The following is a 20,421-nucleotide window of genomic DNA, read 5'->3' on the forward strand; positions in this document are numbered from 1 at the left end:
CCATACCTCCCAACATTTTGGAAGTAAAAAGAGGGACAAAAATTTATTTTCCGCATGTAGTGCAGCAATTTTTTGACCACACCCTTTCTGTGGCCACACCCCCTAATTACCATGTTTGTTTTACAAAATTTGGCAGGTTATATAAGTTTGAAAATATTTCTCCTTATCTAAACTGTGTTTTTGTGTCTCAAAATTGTTACAAAGTATCTTATTTGCACCTGTTAGCTGTTCTGAGCTCTCTGCTAAAAGCAGTGCAGAGAAAAGAGGGACTTTCCAGTACAAATGAGGGACTGCGGGTTGAGCTGTCAAAAGAGGGATTGTCCCTCCGAAAAAGGGACAGTTGGGAGGTATGTGCTGGTGAGGGGGGCAGTTTTTTGTGCAAATTGTCATGTTGGGGGTTGAGCTGTTTTTCACAGTTGTATAGCGTGTGCTTTGTTGGGTTTACTTACCTTTTCAAATTTAACTATTCAGTGAGTAGAACGATATTAGCAAAATGTAAATGACCACACCCAGGAAAGTTCTACAGACACTCATGGAGTGACAGTGGTTCTACAACAAATCAATGAAGACAGCCGCACTCAAGCCTCAGACCTAACAAAGGGCCTGAGTAGCCCAAAACATTGCCTTAGGCCAGCGGTGATCCTTGCCTTTTCGCCGCCTGAGGCAGCCTTCCTTTGCCGCTGCCACCCCTCCTCACGTCGCTCACCTTTTCAGCGCCGGAGGGGGTCGGGGCGATGCACGTCGCTAGTGCAGAGAGCAAAATTTCACTCTCTGCACTAGAAGAGCCGAAATTCCGGGTTGAAAACCAGAAATTCGGCTCATAGTTACCAGAAGCGGCATTTTTGCCTCCCCTGGTAACCAGGGGGGTGCTGCCGCCTGAGGCGAGTGGCTCAACTCGCCTCATTGGTGGAGCGCCCCTGCCTAAAGCACTTTAAGTAAAGTTTTTCACTTTTTCAATATTAACGGAGTGCTGCTGTCATTGATTTGTGGAATTTTGCCCTGGCGGGGGTACAGCTTGCACCTGGGGGTGCAAAGAGCCTGTTCCTTTTGAAAGCACACATGAATTGATTTTAATGGTTCTACAACAGTTACAATTACAGTTAAATTACAGTTACATTTAAATTGTATTCATTATAAGACAAATGTTCACATGTTGATCAAACGTTTTAATGCCACAATCTAAAACTTAACATTCAATTGTAGGATTAAAGTAGGAAAAATAACAAATTAGACCATGTTCTGGCAATTTAATTGTTGTGCAACAACATTTCCTATATATGTTATTTTTGCTATATACGGTATGTATATATATATATATATATATGCCCTTGTGGCTTATTGTATGTAGGACAGACATGTCACCCTGTGAGAGAGGGGAACACAAATCAGCAAAAAAGAAAGTAGAGCGGGCAGTGGCTTCCCACTTTGTGAAAATGTGCCATGGTGTCCAACAACTAAAATACCAGCTGTGGATGATGTTCCCAGAATGCAACGTGGTGGAGACCAGATTAAAACACTACTGAGATAGGAGGCAATGTGAATCAGGAAACTAGAGACCTTAACCCCTCCCCAGGGTTTAAACAGGGGATACGAACTGCAAGCCATTTTTCAGGCTTAATAGTTTTTAATTGTTTTTTTAATATTTTATGTTTTTCAGGTACTTTATGATTTTGGATAACAAAAAGTGATGAAAATATAATGCATTGTTGTGTTGCACTGGGCTTCAATGGCTGCCCCCATGGCTACACAGCAGCTTGTTTATATAAAACTATAGTCGTACTTATCTGTCATCTACTGTGTATCCTGTGCTTGAATGGCTGCCCCCATGGCTACACAGCAGCTTGTTTATATAAAACTATAGTAGTACTTATCTGTTATCTACTGTGTATCCTGTGCTTGAATGGCTGCCCTCATTGCTGCACAGCAGCTTGTTTATATTAACTATAGTAGTACTTATCTGTTATCTACTGTGTATCCTGTGCTTGAATGGCTGCCCCCATGGCTACACAGACATTTGGTTATGTAAACTATAGTAGTACTTATCTGTTATCTACTGTGTATCCTGTACTTGAATGGCTGCCCCCATGGCTACACAGCAGCTTGTTTACATAAAACTATAGTAGTACTTATCTGTTATCTACTGTGTATCCTGTGCTTGAATGGCTGCCCCCATGGCTACACAGCAGCTTGTTTATATAAACTATAGTAGTACTTATCTGTTATCTACTGTGTATCCTGTGCTTGAATGGCTGCCCTCATGGCTGCACAGCAGCTTGTTTATATAAACTATAGTAGTACGTATCTGTTATCTACTGTGTATCCTGTGCTTGAATGGCTGCCCCCATGGCTACACAGCAGCTTGTTTATATAAACTATTGTAGTACTTATCTGTATCTACTGTGTATCCTGTGCTTGAATGGCTGCCCCCATGGCTACACAGGCGTTTGTTTATATAAACTATAATAGTCTTTCTGAAACAACCACCCAGCTTTACCAGTGCAGGGCAACAGTATACTATATTGTCATCACTTTAAAACGCTTTAAGTTTTTTGGTATTGTTCCTTTAACAGGATACCATGTAACATTGTGTGATACTGTAAGAACTGCTTTTGAGTATTGTATAAAGCTTTTATAGTATGGTGCCAGTAGATGGTGCACTGTCTTTATCTATAAAAGGGATTAACTGCCTAGTGATTGGTGAGCTTGATAAAAAGCTGTTTGCAGCCTGAAATGTCACGGATCCTGCCATGTGTATTCAATAAAGTCCTTCTATTAAAATAAGATGCTGTACATCAATCAAAACGCTGAGCTGGGCACTGAACTGTAAAAACTAAACTGCACATAACTGCATGTCATCCAAAGCATGTGCAAAATCACTGATCACCCCTCGTTTCTCGGGTCACCCACAACAACAACTTTATACAGGCCCCTTGTATAGAGGATGCAGACCCGGGCCCCAGCGATTTCTTAATTGGATTTATCAGAGTAACTGGGCAAATTAATTCTGAAATGATGTATATGGAATTTGGCTTGGTGCATGGCTTCATGTGTTATTTATCCAGTACAGGTATGGGATCTGATATCTGGAAACCCATTATCTAGAAAGCTCCATATTATGGGAAGGTCTTCTCCCAGAGACTCCATTATGAACAAATAACAAAGGCAAGACAATCCAACTGGGTTTTATTAATATTTAATTTATTTTTATGCAGACAAGGTATGAAGATCCAAATTATCCAGAATATTATTATTGGTTTGGGTGAATCTAATGGGCAGGCTAATTTCCACATTTCGTCGACTGCGAATGTTTTTGCGAAACTGCTGCGGAAATTCAATGTGGAAAAATAATATTGATGTCCATTGACTTTAATGCATTTGGACACAAGAGTTGCGTGTAAAAAAATTCTCGCTCAAGTCAAAATTAGACAGATTGGTATAATACTGGTCATGTGGAAATTCTGTTTACTGGACTAGTATCCTCAGTGGGTGAGCAAAATTGTCAGTGGAATTATTCCTTTCTTACGTTGGCAACTAAAGGGCAGATATTTAGTTGAGGTTGATTTATTTTCCTTGTTTGAACTCAAATAAAAGTGTAATTTTTCTCTAAGTGCAAAAGCTCTAGCCATTAGCTAAAGTTTCGTTTAGACAAAGAATATTTCAGTTTTTAAGTGTTGTGAGTTCTTTTAAAGGTGCTTTTGTGGTTGGGATTTTCCAAATTTCCCTCATGAGAATCTTCTTACAATGACTTTGTGTTGCCAGGTCTAATTTTCAAAATCAGCTGCAAAACCAGCCCAAAACTAGTCAAGAGGCACTTCAACAGTAGCCCAAAAACAGCACAATTTGTGAAGTGAAAAAAATTCTAAAAAATCATTTATGGTACATAGCCCAAAATCTGGTAACGCCTGACTTTTACACAAGTCAGTCCCATTGCATGCTGGGTATTGTAGTCTTACATTAAACTTGGCAGTTGCCAAATTGTTAAATAAAAACTACATTACTATACCTCCCAACATTTTGGAAATATTTATTAAAATTGTATATGAATTAGGGTCTCATGGGGTCCCTGTACCTCCTGGGCCCCCCTCTGTACTTACGCCCCTGGTGAAAATTTAGGAAACAGTGAAAATTTGAAAATGGTGTATTTTCACATATATTCATTTATTTTTCAGACTTTTTTTCACTGCACAAATTGTGCTATTTTTGAGCTACTGTTGAAGTTCCTCTCGGCTAGTTTTGGGCTAGTTTTGAAAATTAGACCTGGCAAGAAAAAACTTTGGCTGGTCCCATAAAATAGCCCAAATCCGTACCATGGCAAGTTTGTACTTTCAAAACCCGCCTGGGCTTTAAGGGTCAGGCCACACATGGCGTTTTAGGGAGATTTGGTCATCTGGCAACTAATCGCCTCGTATTTGCGACGACCAATCTCCCCAAACGCCTTCCCTGACTCTGCGCCGGCTAAAATGGAAAAAAAAACCCGGTCCTAATCACATGCGCCGATTCGTTTTCCGAAGTTGCCTCACGAGGAAACATCAGGCGACTTCGGAAAACGAATCGCTGCTTGTGATTAGCGCCTGCGTTTTTTTAATTTTAGCCGGCGCGGTCAGGGAAGGCGTTTAGGGAGATTGGTCGCCGCAAAAATGAGGTGATTGGTTGCCAGGCAACCAGATCTCCCCAAAATGCCCTGTGTGGCCTGACCCAAAATTAGTAGCCCAATTTGGATGGAAAATCGCCAACCTGGCAAGTGGCAACCCTGAGAAGTACATTTCTTTCGCAAGAAAGGTCTTTTCCCTAAGACCTTTTTGTTATTCTTAATGATTTGAGGGAAAATATGAACCAATAAATCTTGTAAGTTTAAGATATGGAGCTGCAGCCATGACAGACACAACAGTGTTACAGGGAAACTAATCTCAGGTAAGGAGATGTTTATATACAAAAAAAACTACAATCCCCACAATGCCCCGTGTTGGATGATCGCTTACGCGGCAATTGACTACTATTCGCGGTGCCTCCCGGGAGATGTAGTTTGTTTGGGGGCGACATCACGCTTGAGGCCCGTGAGGAGGAGAAGGAGGCTTTGGCGGCGGTAGTGAGTGTGGCTGGTGCTGGAGCGGAGAGGGCGGCCCAGCATTGGAACTCAGGCGCCGCCATGTCTCTCGTGGCCTATGCTAGCAGTGACGAGAGCAGCTCTGACAGCGAGGCGGCTCCGGAGTCCGAGGTGAACGCAGAGGAGCAAGAGGCAGAGCCTGCAGCAGATTATTCTGGGTCTTATCCGCCTCAGTGTGAGGGAGAACAGCAGCAAAACGGCCCGGGATACTGTGGGCCGCCACCAGGGCTCGGTTACCGGCCTCCTGGGTATTACGGACATGGGGGATATGGCGCTGGGCCTCCCACTTACCCCTCTGCTCAGGGCTATGGCGGCTACAGTAACAGCCAGGGCCCCTCTGTTTATTCCCACGTGGGTTATGGGCCCCAGGGCCCCACCCCCAGTCATGTCAACTTCCCACCCCCTGGCCTTAACCTGCCTCCTCCACAGCATGGGCCCCACCACCTTCCTCCGCCCACAGGGGGGTCAGCAATGAACTTGCCTCTTCCTCCTCCTCAAAGAGCCCATGGGCCACTTCAGGGTGGGCCAGGACTTAATTTGCCTCCCCCACAGGGAAATCATGGCCTAAATTTGCCTCATCCTCAAGGAGGGAATGGGCTGAAGTTACCTCCCCTGCAGAGTGGCCCAGGCATGAATCACCCACCCCTGCAGAGTGGCCCAGGTATAAATCACCCACCCCCGCAGAGTGGCACAGTTATGAATCTCCCACCCACGCAGAATGGCACAGGTATGAATCTCCCACCCCCGCAGAGTGGTTCAGTCATTAATCTCCCACCCCCACAGAGTGGTACAGGCATGAATCTCCCACCCCTGCAGAAAAGCACAGGTATGAATCTCCCGCCCCCACACAGTAGCACAGGCTTGAATCTGCCACGCCACGAAATGGGAACACGCATGAATCTGCCTCCCCCACAAAGTAGTCCAGGAATGAGTCTGCCTCCGCCACATGGAGTGTGTCCTCAAAGTGCTACTGGAATGAACCAACCTTCACCAGCAAGTCCAGGCGTAATGCACCAGCCTCCTCCCCCGGGTACGTCTGCAATGAATTTGCCTCCGCCGCAAGGTGGTTCTGGGCTCAGTTTTCCACCACCAAATCCTGGCATGAACCCCCCTCCAGCTCATGGACTAAATCTCCCTCAGAGTGGCCAGGTGTTAAATATCCCTCCTCCACAGCTAAGTCCTACCTCCGCAAGCGCAATTGACCATCGGATTCCTCTCCCAACACCTGCCTACAATGTGAACCTGCCTCCGGCGTCTATAGAAAATGTAGCAATTCCCAAACCAAAGAAGAGAACAGAGCCGGTGAAAATCACTGTCCCTGAAGTGCACGGAGCAGGGGTGAGTATCACGTACCATGGATTTACCATAGTCTGTACAATGGGGGCTGAATAGCGCTGTATAATCTAATGTATGCATATGGGTCATACCAACTCATCTTTGTGATCATTAGTGATTTTGTCGACCCCTCTATCTATCATAGGTGTCCTAGCTCTATATACAGCTCGGCAAAACAATATTAAACAGGTTGTTCACCTTCCAACACTTTTTTCAGTTCAGTTGGTTTCAGACAATTCACCAGAAATAGACTTTTCCCAACCACTTTCTATTTGTGACCGTTTTTGTAATATTGAAGTGTAAAGTGTCATGTTTCACTTTCTAAAGCAAATATGGGAGTGGGGTCGCCGACCATGTAATCTGTTCTAAATTGATACATTTAGTTCATACATTTGTTATCTTTGTGCCTGCTGAGCAGAATTCCTGAGTTTAATTTAAGGGCAGAGACAGACACTCAGATTCGGGGAGATTGGTCGCCCAGTGATAAATCTCCTCTTCTTCATGGCGACTAGTCTCCCCGAACTGCCTAGAATGTAAATCGCCGGCGAGATGGCAATCGTTGCACTTCGTTTTCCGAAGGAAACTTCTGGCAACTTCGGAAATCGAATCAATTCAAGTGTCATCCCGCAGTCGATTTAGATTCTAGCCTGCGGGAGACAGTTTGGGAAGATTAGTCGCCATGAAAAGAGGAGATTTATCGATGGGCGACTAAATCTCCCCGAATCTGAGCGTCTGTCTCTGCCCTTAATGGCAGCTGTTAGAATTTATATAATAGTTGCTGATACTCCATAGATGCTGCTGAGAAATATATCAACTAATTGTATCTGAATTACTGAGCTGCCAGACTTAAAACACCAGAGACACGAACATTCAACTTTAACCTTAAACGGGTTGTTCACCTTAAACGGGTTGTTCATGGGTTAGTTTCTTTAACTGTTAGTATGATGTAGGGACTGATATTCTGAGACAATTTGCAATTGGTTTTTATTATTTGTGGTTTTTGAGTTCTTTAGGTCTTGAGTTTGCAGTTTCAGCAATCTGGTTGCTAGGGTCCAAATTATCCTAGCAACCATGCATATATTTGAATAAGAGATTGGAATATGAATAGGAGAGTCTTGTGCGGGTCGGGGTTTTGCCTGCAACTCGCCCTCCTTCTACCTGTGCCCGTCGGAGCCCGACTTCGGGGTGCCCTGCCAATGACGTCACAAAAGGGTGGGGCGCAAAGCTATAAAAGTTCAACCCGGAAGTCGGAATCAGGAAAGAGGGGCGTGAGGTCGGCCCGAACCCACCTGACCCGCGTGTCCCATGGTTACTGGGCTGGCCCGCACATCACTATCTTCAATAGAAAGATGAGTAATAAAAAGTAGCAATAACAATATATTTGTAGCTTTACAGAGCATTTGTTTTTGGATGGGGTCAGTGACCCCCATTTGGAAACTGGAAAGAGTCAGAAGAAGAAGGCAAATAACCCCAAAACCATCAAAATAGAAATAATGAAGAGCAATTGAAAAGTTGCTTAGAATTTGCCATTCTATAACATGCTAAAAGTTAATCATACCTTTGATTTTTGGGAAACCGGTAAAAAAATAAACGATGGAAAGCAACTGAAAAAAGTCTTTATTTATGAAAACAACTGAACTGAAAAAAAGTGTTTGGCAGGTGAACAATCCCCTTTAATGTTTCTTGTGAGTGCAGTGAGTTGATTTTTTGTTTCTTTTCTTTTTTTAATCTGATTCGGAGGAAGATGAACCAGTGAGAAAGAAAGCGGTGGTCCAGGTATGATCTTGTTTCCCCGAGGCAGTGCTGATGGGTATATTGAACTGCTTGGTATATTGACTGAGTGAGTAAACCTTATACCAATCATGTCAGTGTACAGAATCCCTAATAGACTGTTAATGGCCTCATTCTTGTCACAATTCTCTCTTTCTGTTTTTACCAGCGAGATATTGAGTTTAACATCAATTCATTGGCAGTGGGACTGAATTGTCTAAAGGCAGCCATACATTTCAGCATACAGTATGGGGTCCCCTTTTCACTTAATAGAGATCCGCTCTTTTGTCGATGTCGCCAAATGAGCTGATCTGTCCCCGATAACGCGGCTAATACGATCATGGGCCCTAGGGCCTAAAGATCGAATCATAATGGATCTGAAACGGGTGGTTGGATCGCAGGACCGCATAGACGCACAGATGCAGCCACGATCTGAAGGGATGTTTTAACCTGCCCAATGGAGATCTGCTCGACTTTCGGCCATATATCAATCAGGGAAGCCAGTCGAATGGCTCCACACACGGGCCAATAAGCTGCTGACTCGGTCTGTCGGCAGCTTTTATCGGCCCGTGTATGGGGGGACTTTACTCATGTGTCAATGCATCCAGAACCAATACTTGTATGATACTGTTTTTTTTGTATGTGCATGGCTAGCTTAAAGGGGAAGGAAACCTAGCCGGCGAAAACCCCCCACCCCCCCTCCCGTTTGTTGCCCACCCTCCCTCCTCCCCCCTGGCCTACCCGTCCCGCTGGGCAAATGCCCCTAACTTGTTACTTACCCTTCTGCGCAGGTCCAGTCTAGGGAGTTCACCGACGACATCTTCTTCCACGCAATCTTCTTCCTGCTGTGAACGGCGCATGCGCAGTAGGATCATTTCGCCGGTACGATCTACTGCGCATGCGCGTGACTTTTGGCGCATGCGCAGTAGATCCGTACCAGCGAAATGATCCTACTGCGCATGCGCCAAAACGCCGTTCACAGCAGGAAGAAGATTGTGTGGAAGAAGATGTCGTCGGTGAACTCCCTGGACTGGACCTGCGCAGAAGGGTAAGTAACAAGTTAGGGGCATTTGCCCAGCAGGACGGGTAGGCCAGGGGGGAGGAGGGAGGGTGGGCAACAAACGGGAGGGGGTGGGGGTTTTGCGCCGACTAGGTTTCCTTCCCCTTTAAAGGGGTGGTTCACATTCACATCAACATTTAGTATGCTATGGAATGACCAATTCTAAGCAACTTTCCAATTGGTCTTCATTATTTATTTTCTGTAGTTTTTGAATTATTTGCCTTACTCTTCTGACTCTTTCCAGCTTTCAAATGAGGGTCTCTGACCTCATCTAAAAACAAATGCTCTGTAAGGCTACAAATGTATTGTTATTGCTACTTTGTATTACTCATCTTTCTATTCTCCTATTTCTATTCCATCTCTTACTCGAATCTATGCATTGTTGCTCGGGTATTTTGGACCCTAGCAACCAGATTGCTGAAAAAGCAAACTGAAGACCTGTCGCCCTCCCCAAAAAAATATTCCAAATACTATTTTATGACATTAGTCAAGCAGAATAAACTTTAATTAAACTATATAAATTATTTGAATCTTGTTTAGTTCAGTCTCTGAATTCATGATTATAGCAAGCAGGCAGGAGCCTTGTATCAGAATCTTGTTTGTGCACCAGAATGTGGGACCTGATGTCCATCCCCATGTCCTGGTCACTCAATTAAATGGTGAAGAGAACTGGGGGAATGTGGGGAGAGCAGTGACATGTAGGAAGTGCTGAATGGAAAGTGAAAGTAATTGCCTAAAGCATAGAGGAGGGGCAAACAATATTTGATTGACAGCTGAGATTTTTAAATGCATTTACAACAGCTATGAATGCTTTAAAGGAGAAGGAAAGTCAAAAATCAACCTAAGCTCTAAGTGTTGCCAAAGAAGAGTGTATATATGTTTAACCCCAAGAATTCCCTCATTAGTTTTTCCCTTAATCTTTTTGCTGCAATAGTTTTTGTAAAAAGAATAAACATGTATGTTTCAGCATACCCTGTCTGATGTCCAGAAATCCGTCCAAATAGGGCACACGCATGCGCCACCGTTGTTTCCTTCTCCTTTAATAAAAAAAAATAATTTGGATTTCATGTTTAATTTGAAAAGGACTTTTATGATACAGCTTTTTATGTCGGGCTGACAGGTCCCCTTTAAATAACACAAATAATAAAAAAAAAAAATGAAAATCAATTGCAAATTAGGGGCGGGAGGGAAATCACGTGACTTTTTGTCACAAAACAAGAAAGTGAAACATGTTTCCCCCTTGCCACCCCTAATTTGCATATGCAAATTAGGATTCTGATTTGCATATGCAAATTAGGATTAGGTTCGGTACTCTTTCGGGAAGGAATTGGAAGTTCGGTGCATCCCTACTAAATTATGAAAGTAGATAAAGGATTTTAGCAGCTCTAGACTCACCCCCTGTATGTTCAATTTAGTTCAGCTGCATTTTGATGTACCAGGTGCTCAGCGACCAGCGTTCCCACTGTAATCAGATATGCAAAAAGATGGAAAGGCAGCACTCCGGTTAGTGATTAAGGGAATTGCTCCCGAAACGCGTCAGGTGATGTTGGTTTGTGACCTGTTGCAATAAACCCCCTTCTCTTTTTTTAACCGGAGTGCTGCCTTTCCATCTTTTTGCATACCTACTAAATTATGAAACCATTGTTTTTAACTTTAATCGGGAGAGAGAATGATCTCTGTATAAACAATCACCCCCATTTCTCTGCATGTTACACAATGTCTCAGGCTTAAACAGAAAGGAAATATTTGACACAGTAGGATTAACAAATAGAAACGTTTTAGATTTACTGCCACTGAAAAGCAGGAAGTAGTGTTCTGGCTATTATGTTACACATCCACTCACTCCAGCCTTTATACATTACATTTTTGTCTAACTAACTATATTAGATACATTTTTTATTTTGCACAGCCTATCTATTTACCTATTATTTTTTTTTTTTTACACTGAACTGTTCCTTTAAGCAATGTAATATGCGACTAATGATGACCTTTCCATTTTGGATGAATGCTCATATCAGGGATCTAGAGAGGGCTACGGCTTATCCGCGTTCCTGCCTCAGCCGAAAAATGCTTCCGGCTCCGATTCAAAGCAACAGCCCCTTCCGTACAACTTTACAAAGAAAGCCTCCGATTTAGCCAGTGATCTAAAGCACCCCAAAACCACATCTCTAACCAAACCGAAACTGTCTTCAAAACCCGAAGTCTCTAACACGCCCTCTCCGTCGGCCATCAAAGCTGCAGCTAAGAATGCCGCCCTGCAGGTCACCAAGCAAATCACGCAGGAAGAAGATGAGGAGATTGATGAGGATCTCCAACATGGCAATTTCTTCTCACTGTCGGACATCAAGGAGACCCCTGCCATGATGAGTGACAGCTCTCAATACCCTGGCCCTACTGTTGATGAAATTGCACCCCCTGGAGTTGAGCCTGTGGAGTTGCAAAATGATGCAGCTAATGCACCCCTAGACTTTAAGACTGCAGCAGGATCAATTGACAACCACCAAGGGGGTGCCCCAACTACAGAAGCTTTCACTAGCCAGCCATACAGACAGTATCCCGAGTATCCCGATACCTCTGCATCAGGTTATTACCAGGTAACAACAGCTACTGTGTGTGTTGATAATGGTTCTTAGTTTCCTAAGTAAAGCCTATATGCAAATCAAGGTTTGCATTCAGTTTGGTATTCCGCTATATCTTTCATGAAGGATTCGGAATTCAACCAAATCCCAAAAGAGCGGATATTGTGCAACCCTAGTAAGGGGGGATTGTTGACTGTTAAAGGGTAACTATCGTGAAAATTTAATATAAGCTTCAGCTCATACTGAAATAAGAAACTTTCTAAATCTAATCAATTAAAAATTCTGCATTGTTTCTGAAATAATCAAGTTTATCTTCACTATTCCTCTCTCAGTATCTGTTTCTCTTCATTCTCTCTTCATGCAGGATTTGGGTGTCAGATATTCATTGACAGTTAGATCCACAACATCATAAATACGGATTCCTTGGACACGTTCTATTCGGATGGATAAAAACTTCTTTGTTATATCCTAATATATTAAAGGTAATGGGATATATCACTGTAAAGAAAATTCTTATAAATTGATGGTATGCATTGTTACACCTTTGTTTATAGTTTTTGTTAAAATAAGTTTTTTTTAATAATGACACCATTAACATGGTAATATAGAATTGAGGGATTATCCCTTTAAGGTTCAATCGAGAAAAATTGTTAATGGTTGTGGATAGCTATAAAGTTGTGTATTGTGAAAAAAATGTGTCAGTAGTTATGAATTAATGAGCTGAGTCGGAGCTGACATGCAAATTATATTTATTAATGAATAAAGATGTTTTTATCCATCCAAATACAACGTGTCCAAGGAATCCATATTTATGAGGTTGTGAAGAAGTTCCATTGCCAGGGAAAAGGAATTGGACTCGTAATTGTCTGGAACCGACTGGGAAAGCTCCACACAGGTGAGAGAATTGTACAGTTAGATCCAATATATCTTATAGGGGGGCTCCTTTCCTAGCGGATGTATTAGAGCTCACTCTATTAAACTCACCAGACATCATGTCTCTCTACATGCAGGATTTGTGCAAAAGGCAGTTATTTTGTTACATTTTGTTTGTACTGGAATCAATTATTTGAGTGAGCTCTAATACATCTTTTAGGCAAAAGAAGCCCCCTATAAGATATATTGGATCTAACTGTCAATAAATATCTGACACCCAACTGCTGCATGAAGACAGAATAAAGAGAAACAGATGCTGAGAGAGGGAGAGTGAAGATAAACTTGATTATTTCAGAAATGGTACAGAATTATTTATTGATTGTATTTAGAAAGTTTCTTATTTCAGTATGCTGAAGCTTATACAGGTATGGGACCTGTTATCCAGAATGCTCGGGACCTGGGGTTTTCCGGATAACAGATCTTTCCGTAATTTGGGTCTTCATGCCTTAAATCTATTAGAAATTCATTTAAACATTAAATAAATCCAATAGGCTGGTGTTGCTTCCAATAAGGATTAATTATATCTTAGTTGGGATCAAGTACAAGTTACTGTTTTATTATTGCAGAGAAAAAGGAAATCATTTTTAAACATTTGGATTATTTGGATAAAATGGAGTCTATGGGAGATGGCCATTCCGTAATTCAGAGCTTTCTGGATATCAGGTTTCCGTATAAGGGATCCTATACCTGTATTAAATTTTCATTTTCGCGATCCCCTTTAAAATTCTGTATGTTACTTTTACAGTATTCATTACTATACATTATTAGGAACCGTAAAGACACGCTGGGGCTCTTTTATCACCACAACAAAATTTCCCCTGAGCAGTAACCTATAGCAACCAAATTTGCTTTCGCTGTTCTACTGGCAACAGGCTGAAAAAAAGGTAGCCAGCTATTGGTTGCTATGTGTTACTGCTCAGGTGCAGATTTGTCCAGTGTTGATAAATGAACCTCACCAAGTTGTTACGTTACCAAATAAAAGCAAGAGACCACAAGCCAAGTTTTATTATGCAGGTCTTATAACTCCAGGGTGACTACTAATATTTTAGTCTTATGATTAATGTCCTTGATATCCTGTCTGAAAGATATATAGGAAGGCCATTCAGTTCTTTTTAGGGCATTTGAGGCCTTAGAATAACAGTTTTGAAGAGTCAAGGCGCATATTTTGAACTGAAGTTGTATCCATTCAGCTTCAACATTTATTCTCCTTTTGGTTTGTCTCAGGATTATTACAGCAGTGGCTACTATCAAGAATCTGATTCGTCTCCTACAACTGCCGCAGAGGATTCCATCATGGATGATGAAGCTGTAAGATTTAAAATGAATCTTTATTTTGTAATGGATGACAATAAAGTGAAATTACATTATTTTATATTAAATAGTAGAAGAGTATGCCCCAAATTAGCCCGTGCCTAATTATGAAAGGAAGAATAGCCCAGCCGGGTTGGCAACTGGCATTTTGTATCACTTGACGTAACTAGTTCTGGATTCTTGGAGCAGATTTGAAGATGGATCTGGTCCTTCCTTCAATTGTACATGCTCTTGGTCAGCAGCCGGACATGGTGGCCACCAACCCCTACTAGTACCATATTACTCTTATTACCTTTATTAAAAGAAACAGGCAATCGGTGCTAGAGTCCTGCAGCGGGTCGGGTACCCGCGGGTTACCTGCAAAAACCTGCGGTACCCTGCGGGTTGCCGGCAGAAGTTTCGGGAGTGGGTTTTGACGTGGGTCGGCGGTTCTCCGGGTTTTCGGGTTGCGGTTCGGTCGCGGATCTTCTCAATAACGACTTTTACTCCTTTTTTTCTGATCACCCCTAGTTCCAATGATGTCACTTTCGGTTTACAATGAGAGCACTTCCTGTTTTACTTTTTCCCCCCTGATCACGGCAACTTCCAATGATGTCACTTCCGGTTTACAATGACAGCGCTTCCTGTTTTACTCCTTTTTTTCTGATCACGCCAACTTCCAATGATGTCACTTCCGGTTTACAATGACGGCGCTTCCTGTTTTACTTTTTTTCCCCCTGATCACGCCAACTTCCAATGATGTCACTTCCGGTTTACAATGACAGCACTTCCTGGTTTACTCCTTTTTTTCTGATCACGCCAACTTCCAATGATGTCACTTCAGGTTTACAATGACAGCACTTACGGTTTCTTGATGGTCAGCAGATCGGGTTGCGTGTAAGTTACTTGTGGGTCGGGTCAGGTAGAGCGTCCAAGTATGCGGGTCGCGATTCAGGTTTAACATATTGGTTCCGCGCACTCCTATTGGGTGGAGGGGTGGGTAGTGGAGTTTGGAAGGGGCTGCTGCAGGGGACATATGATGTATACACAAGTTTCCTTGTCCATTGAACTAAATTTTGCTGGTCAAGTTTTTTTTATTAGCAACGAGGGCTGCCAGCCCAGAGTCCAAGCTTAGGTTCCATGTTCAGTAATTCAATAAGTAGGTGTAGGTAAAGATACCATTAGGAGCAAAACTGCTGCAAACGTGCCTTTATTCACCAACACACAACATGTTTCGAGCTGTATACCCAACATTAGTGACACAATCAATAAATACCTTCAATCTCTCCCACCTTCACTCCAATTGGTTTAGACGCAAATTAGAAACCTCTCTCAAATCTTTCCTAAGCAGAAGAACATCAGAGCAGCCTCTTTCTTTCTCCTGACAACTTCCTTGACTACTTGGTGGTCAGACTGGTGGGAAACTGACCAGCAGGTGGCGCTGTTGTAACAAAATTCATTCATATTAACAGCACATGTTTCCCTTAATATCTTGGAATGAAAACAAAATAAATAATGAATGTACATTACAAAAGTGCTTAGAGTGGCACTCTCAACATTTTTACTTATTTTAAAGGTTTACTTATCCTTTAAATCTTGATTCTATAAACGTGTTCCCCCCTCCACATTTAATCTTTTACCTCTTGTTTTTAAAGTTTAAACGCCTGCAAGGGAAACGGAACCAAGGCCGAGAGGAAATTAACTTTGTGGAGATTAAAGGGGATGATCAACTAAGTGGGAACCAGCAGTGGATGACAAAATCGTTGACAGAAGAGAAGACGATGAAGTCTTTCAGTAAGGTAACTCCCCTGTGTGCATATGTTCTATCTATTATGTTTTCTTTGTTTTTTGGTATTACATACTGAAAGCAGTGTCTTCACATAAAAATGTAGCCTTGGGGGACTAGTAGGAGTTGCGTGGACTCTTTTTTTTGACTATCTTTGTTTATTAGGGATGCACCGGATCCACTATTTTCGATTCGGCCGAACCCCCAAATCCTTTGCGAAAGATTCGGCCGAATACCGAAAATCAGAATCCTAATTTGCATATGAAAATTAGGGATGGGAAGGGGAAAACATTTTTTTATTTCCTTTTTTGTAACAAAAAAATCACGCAATTTCTATTCTGCATATGCAAATTAGGATTAGGATTTGGGTTGACCAGGCAGAAGGATTCGGCCGAAACTGAATACTGCTGAAAAAGGTTGAATCCTGGCCGAATCCCGAACCGAATCCTGGATTCGGTGCATCCCTATTGTTTATGTACTAAAGGAGTGAAGGCAAAGAATGGACTTCTGTTGTTCCGTCCATGGTAATGTCCTGTTATTGGAAACTTTCATTTGTTATAAACTCAAACTATAAAAAATAAATAATGAAAACCAATTGAAAAGTTGGTTAACATAAAAAAAAGTTATTTTAAAGGTGAACCACCCCTTTAATGGAACTCAGGGTTTCTGCTCTGCAGGGACAAAGATAAGAAATGTATCAACTAAATGTATCAATTAAAAAAAATCTGACTTGACACTCCACTATTAGAAGAATAGTCACTCATAGAAAATAGAAAGTAATTGGAGAAAGGCTTTATTTCTGGTGAAACCAACTGAACTGAAAAAAGTGTTGAAGGTGAACCACCCCTTTTAAGATTGGTCATCCCCAGCCAATGCTCAGTGCACCCTAAAGACCCCCGATAAAAGCTGCCGACAGAGTGGGGCCATTCGACGGGCTTCCCCGATCGTTATCTGGCCGAAAGTCGATCAGATCTCGATTGGGCAGGACAAAAATCCCGTTGGATCGCAGGGGCATCTGACAGTTGATGCGGCCCTGCGATCCGTCCACTTGTTTGGACTGTATTGTAAAGGGCCCATGATCGGATCGTCCGATTTCGCCCACCTCAATGTGAGCATATCGGGGAGAGATCCTCTTGTTTATCCAAACAAGAGGATCTCCCTGTGTATGGCAGCCTTTAGTCTACCCCACAGCTGTATTCAAGCATAAAATAAAAGTAAAACTTAAACAGACCACACACACCACGCCCTTACACAATGGCCAATGGCTTTGCTTAGGATTTCCTTGCCCTTTGTATTTTGGTCTATAAACCATTCTCTTATTTGAGCGTTTCTGTTTGTACATGCAGCGGAAAGGAGAGCAGCCAACAGGGCAACAAAGAAGAAAGCACCAGATCACATACCTCATCCACCAGGTGAGTGCCAGGTTTTTTTTTTTTTAACTTTAAATGGAACTATCACAAAAATGAAAATTAGTGGATGAGAAAAATGAAAATTTCATCATACTGAAATAAGAAACATTCTAAATATAATCAAGTTTATCTTCACTATTCCTCTTTCGGCATCTGTTTCTCTTCATTCTCTCTTCATGCAGCAGTTGGTTGTCAGATATTCATTGACAGTTAGATCCAATATATCTTATAGGGGGGCTCCTTTCCTAGCAGAAGAATTAGAGCTCACTCTAATAACTGATTCCAGTACAAACAAAATGTAACAAAATAACTGCCTTTTGCACAAATTCTGCATGTAGAGAGACATGGGGGGTATATTTATCAAAGAGTGAAGTTAATAGTGAAGTTCCGCAACTAGAGTGAAATGCCCCATTCATTTCTATGGGATTTTTAAAGGCGTATTCATCAAAGGGTGAACTTTCACTTCCACCCATCGATAAATACGCCTTTCAAAATCCCATAGAAATGAATTGAGAGCTGCAGAATTTCACTCTAGTGGTGGAACTTCACTCTTTGATAAATTTACCCCCTGATGTCTGGTGATTTTAATAGAGTGAGCTCTAATATATCTGCTAGGAAAGGAGCCCCCCTATAAGATATATTGGATCTAACTGTCAGTGAATATCTGACACCCAACTGCTGCATGAAGAGAGAATGAAGAGAAACAGATGCTGAGAGAGGAATAGTGAAGATAAACTTGATTATTTCAGAAACACTACAGAATATTTAATTGATTGTATTTAAAAAAAAAAGAAGTCTTATGTCAGAATGCTGAAGCTAATACAATTTTCATTTTTGCAATAGTTCCCGTTTTTTTGTAGTTACAGGTTAATTGTTCTGAGTATGTTAAAATGTTTCCCTTACCTTTTACAGGCTAAGGAGAGGGAGCTAGAGCTGAAGAACAGTTGGTCAGACAACAAGTTGAGCCGACGACAGACACAAGCAAAATATGGCTTTTGAAATACTAATATGGCCGGTTTGAATTAAACAAAATGGCCATATGCGAGAGGTCAGAAAGCAAGACTGTACTGTCGTGAACTAGTGCTGACAGTCCCATGACACCACACTCTGCTGGCTTGTCCCGTCCAAGAGGTTTCGCAGTTAAGACTGGAGCAGTGAAAGGGCTTATTTGACGATTACTACTCTCGCTGGGATTGGTGGGCCATAATGCAGTTTAACTTTTGCTCTGCCAGAATCTGTGCAGTATTGTCTGTTTTTTAACTGCTGTGGGAGAAGTTAAAGGGGTGGTTCACCTTTAAGGTGACTTTTAGTATTTTCTAGAACGGCCAGTTCTAAGCAACTTTTCAGTTGGTTTCCATTATTTATTTTTCTATAGTTATTTGTTTTTTTTTCATCCGACTCTTTGCAGCTTTCAAATGGGCGTCGCTGACCCCTTCCAAAAAGCAAATGCTCTGCGAGGCTACAAATGTATTATTATTGTTCTTTATCACTCATCTTTCTATTCAGCCCCACTCCGATTCATATTCCAGTCACTTATTTAAATCAATGCATGGTTGCTAGGGTAATTTGGACCCTGGCAACTAGATTGCTGAAACTGCAAACTGGAGAGCTGCTGAATAAAATGTGCAGGAAGTGAGTAATGCACGAAGAACTGAGCAGGAAGCCATTCTTTGTCAAAGAGTAGGAATTTAAGCATTCGTTTAAAGGACAACGTCATCCAAAGTGTTCTAAGTCGTTTTAGTAATTTGTAAATGTAATTGCTATTGGTAGCATCAGGATTAAAGGGAAACTTCCCACCCCGTGACTAATTCTTTCAGGGGTGTCCAATAAAGGGGTGGTTCACCTTGAAGTTAACTTATAGTATGTTATAGAATGGCTAATTCTAAGCAACTTTTCAGCTGGTCTTCATTATTTATTTTATAGGTTTTTTTTTTATTATGTTCCTTTTTCTGCGGACTCCTTCCAGCTTTTAAATGAGGGTCACTGACCCCATCAAACAAAAAACAAATGCTCTGTAAGGCTACATTTATTGTTATCGCTACTTTTTATTACTCATCTTTCTATTCAGTCCCTCTCCTATTCATATTCCAGTCTCTGATTCAAATCAATGCATGGTTGCTGGGTAATTTGAACCCTAGCAACCAGATGGCTGAAACTGCAAATTGAAGAGCTGCTGAATAAAAAGCTAAGTAACTCAAAAAACTTGCTGATTAAAAAGCTAAATAACAAAAAACCTTAAATAATAAAAAATAAAACCAATTGCAAATTGTTTCAGAATATCCCTCTCTACATCATACTAACAGTTATCTAAAAGGTGAACAATCAGATTGTATGAAACAGACTGCAAAGGGCAATGGGATGCTGACCTGCTTGTTTTGTGTCCCTTCGGACCTATTCTCTTTACTCTGCGTCTGTGCAACTAAATTTAACCCACGTTGCTGCCATAGAAGCCTGCTACTCACTAGATTGCTCAGAAGAGGCGAATACAAACTGAACATTAGGGATGCACCGAATCCACTATTTAGGAATTGGCCAAATCCTCGGTGAAAGATTCGTCTGAATACCGTACCGAATCCAAATCCTAATTTGCAGATGCTAATTATTAATTAGCATATGCTAATTAATAATTTGCATATGCTAATTAATAATTTGCATATGCTAATTAATAATTTGCATATGCAAATTAGGGGCAAGAAAGGAATACGTGGACAAAATTCTTCTTTTGTGATGAAAAGTAACGTGATTTCCCTATACCCCCCCCCCCCCCAATTTACATATTCGGATTTGGTTCGGCCAGGCACAAGGATTCGGCCGAATCTGAAAAAAAAGCTGACTCCCGAACCGAATCCTGTATTCGGTGCATCCCTACTGAACATGGATTCATTCTCCCACTATTTTAACCAAGCTAGTGAAATTCGCACATTATTCTATATTGTGTGGTGTTATATTTGTAAATAGCGTAAACTGTACATATATATATGTATATATGTATAATACACAAAAGCCATGAATATCCTGTAAATTATATCCTTATAAACAGTGACTAGTGATGTCATCAGTTATAAACGGTGAGTAGTGATGTAATTTTTGTCACACGACTCCTAAAACGTGTGTAATATAATAAATAAAGTAGCCCTTGTTGGAAAATATGAGGT

At 41.6% G+C, this 20,421-nt stretch overlaps 1 protein-coding gene across 6 annotated transcripts; it reads left to right on the forward strand.

Moving 5' to 3' along the window:
* The first annotated feature begins 4,901 nt into the window (after positions 1 to 4,901).
* Positions 4,902 to 19,062, forward strand: prcc.S (proline rich mitotic checkpoint control factor S homeolog). 6 transcript variants are annotated; one of them, XM_018233468.2, is made up of 7 exons: positions 4,909 to 6,442; positions 8,168 to 8,215; positions 11,288 to 11,863; positions 14,006 to 14,089; positions 15,727 to 15,870; positions 17,204 to 17,269; positions 18,179 to 19,062. In XM_018233468.2, the coding sequence occupies exons 1-7, from the start codon at positions 5,147 to 5,149 to the stop codon at positions 18,263 to 18,265; spliced, it is 2,301 nt and encodes a 766-aa protein (XP_018088957.1). In that variant the 5' UTR covers positions 4,909 to 5,146; the 3' UTR covers positions 18,266 to 19,062. The 6 variants fall into 6 exon arrangements, 3 of the variants coding, with proteins under 3 accessions (XP_018088959.1, XP_018088958.1, XP_018088957.1); XR_001932982.2 differs by lacking the exons at positions 14,006 to 14,089; positions 17,204 to 17,269; positions 18,179 to 19,062 and adding exons at positions 12,213 to 12,330; positions 12,648 to 12,743 and having other exon boundaries at positions 4,902 to 6,442; positions 15,727 to 15,860; XR_005963761.1 differs by lacking the exons at positions 15,727 to 15,870; positions 17,204 to 17,269; positions 18,179 to 19,062 and adding exons at positions 12,213 to 12,330; positions 12,648 to 12,743 and having other exon boundaries at positions 4,902 to 6,442; positions 14,006 to 14,022.
* The last annotated feature ends 1,359 nt before the right edge of the window (positions 19,063 to 20,421 follow it).

The sequence above is a fragment of the Xenopus laevis genome, chromosome 8S, assembly GCF_017654675.1.
Source record: "Xenopus laevis strain J_2021 chromosome 8S, Xenopus_laevis_v10.1, whole genome shotgun sequence".
Lineage (NCBI taxonomy): Eukaryota > Metazoa > Chordata > Amphibia > Anura > Pipidae > Xenopus > Xenopus laevis.

Bases quoted from the DNA above. Each gene is read 5' to 3' on its own strand.
- prcc.S (XM_018233468.2), top strand. From the start codon at position 5,147: ATGTCTCTCGTGGCCTATGCTAGCAGTGACGAGAGCAGCTCTGACAGC. The intron at 6,443-8,167 runs GTGAGTATCACG...TTCTTTTTTTAA, and splicing joins CTGAAGTGCACGGAGCAGGG to TCTGATTCGGAGGAAGATGA. The intron at 11,864-14,005 runs GTAACAACAGCT...GGTTTGTCTCAG, and splicing joins CTGCATCAGGTTATTACCAG to GATTATTACAGCAGTGGCTA.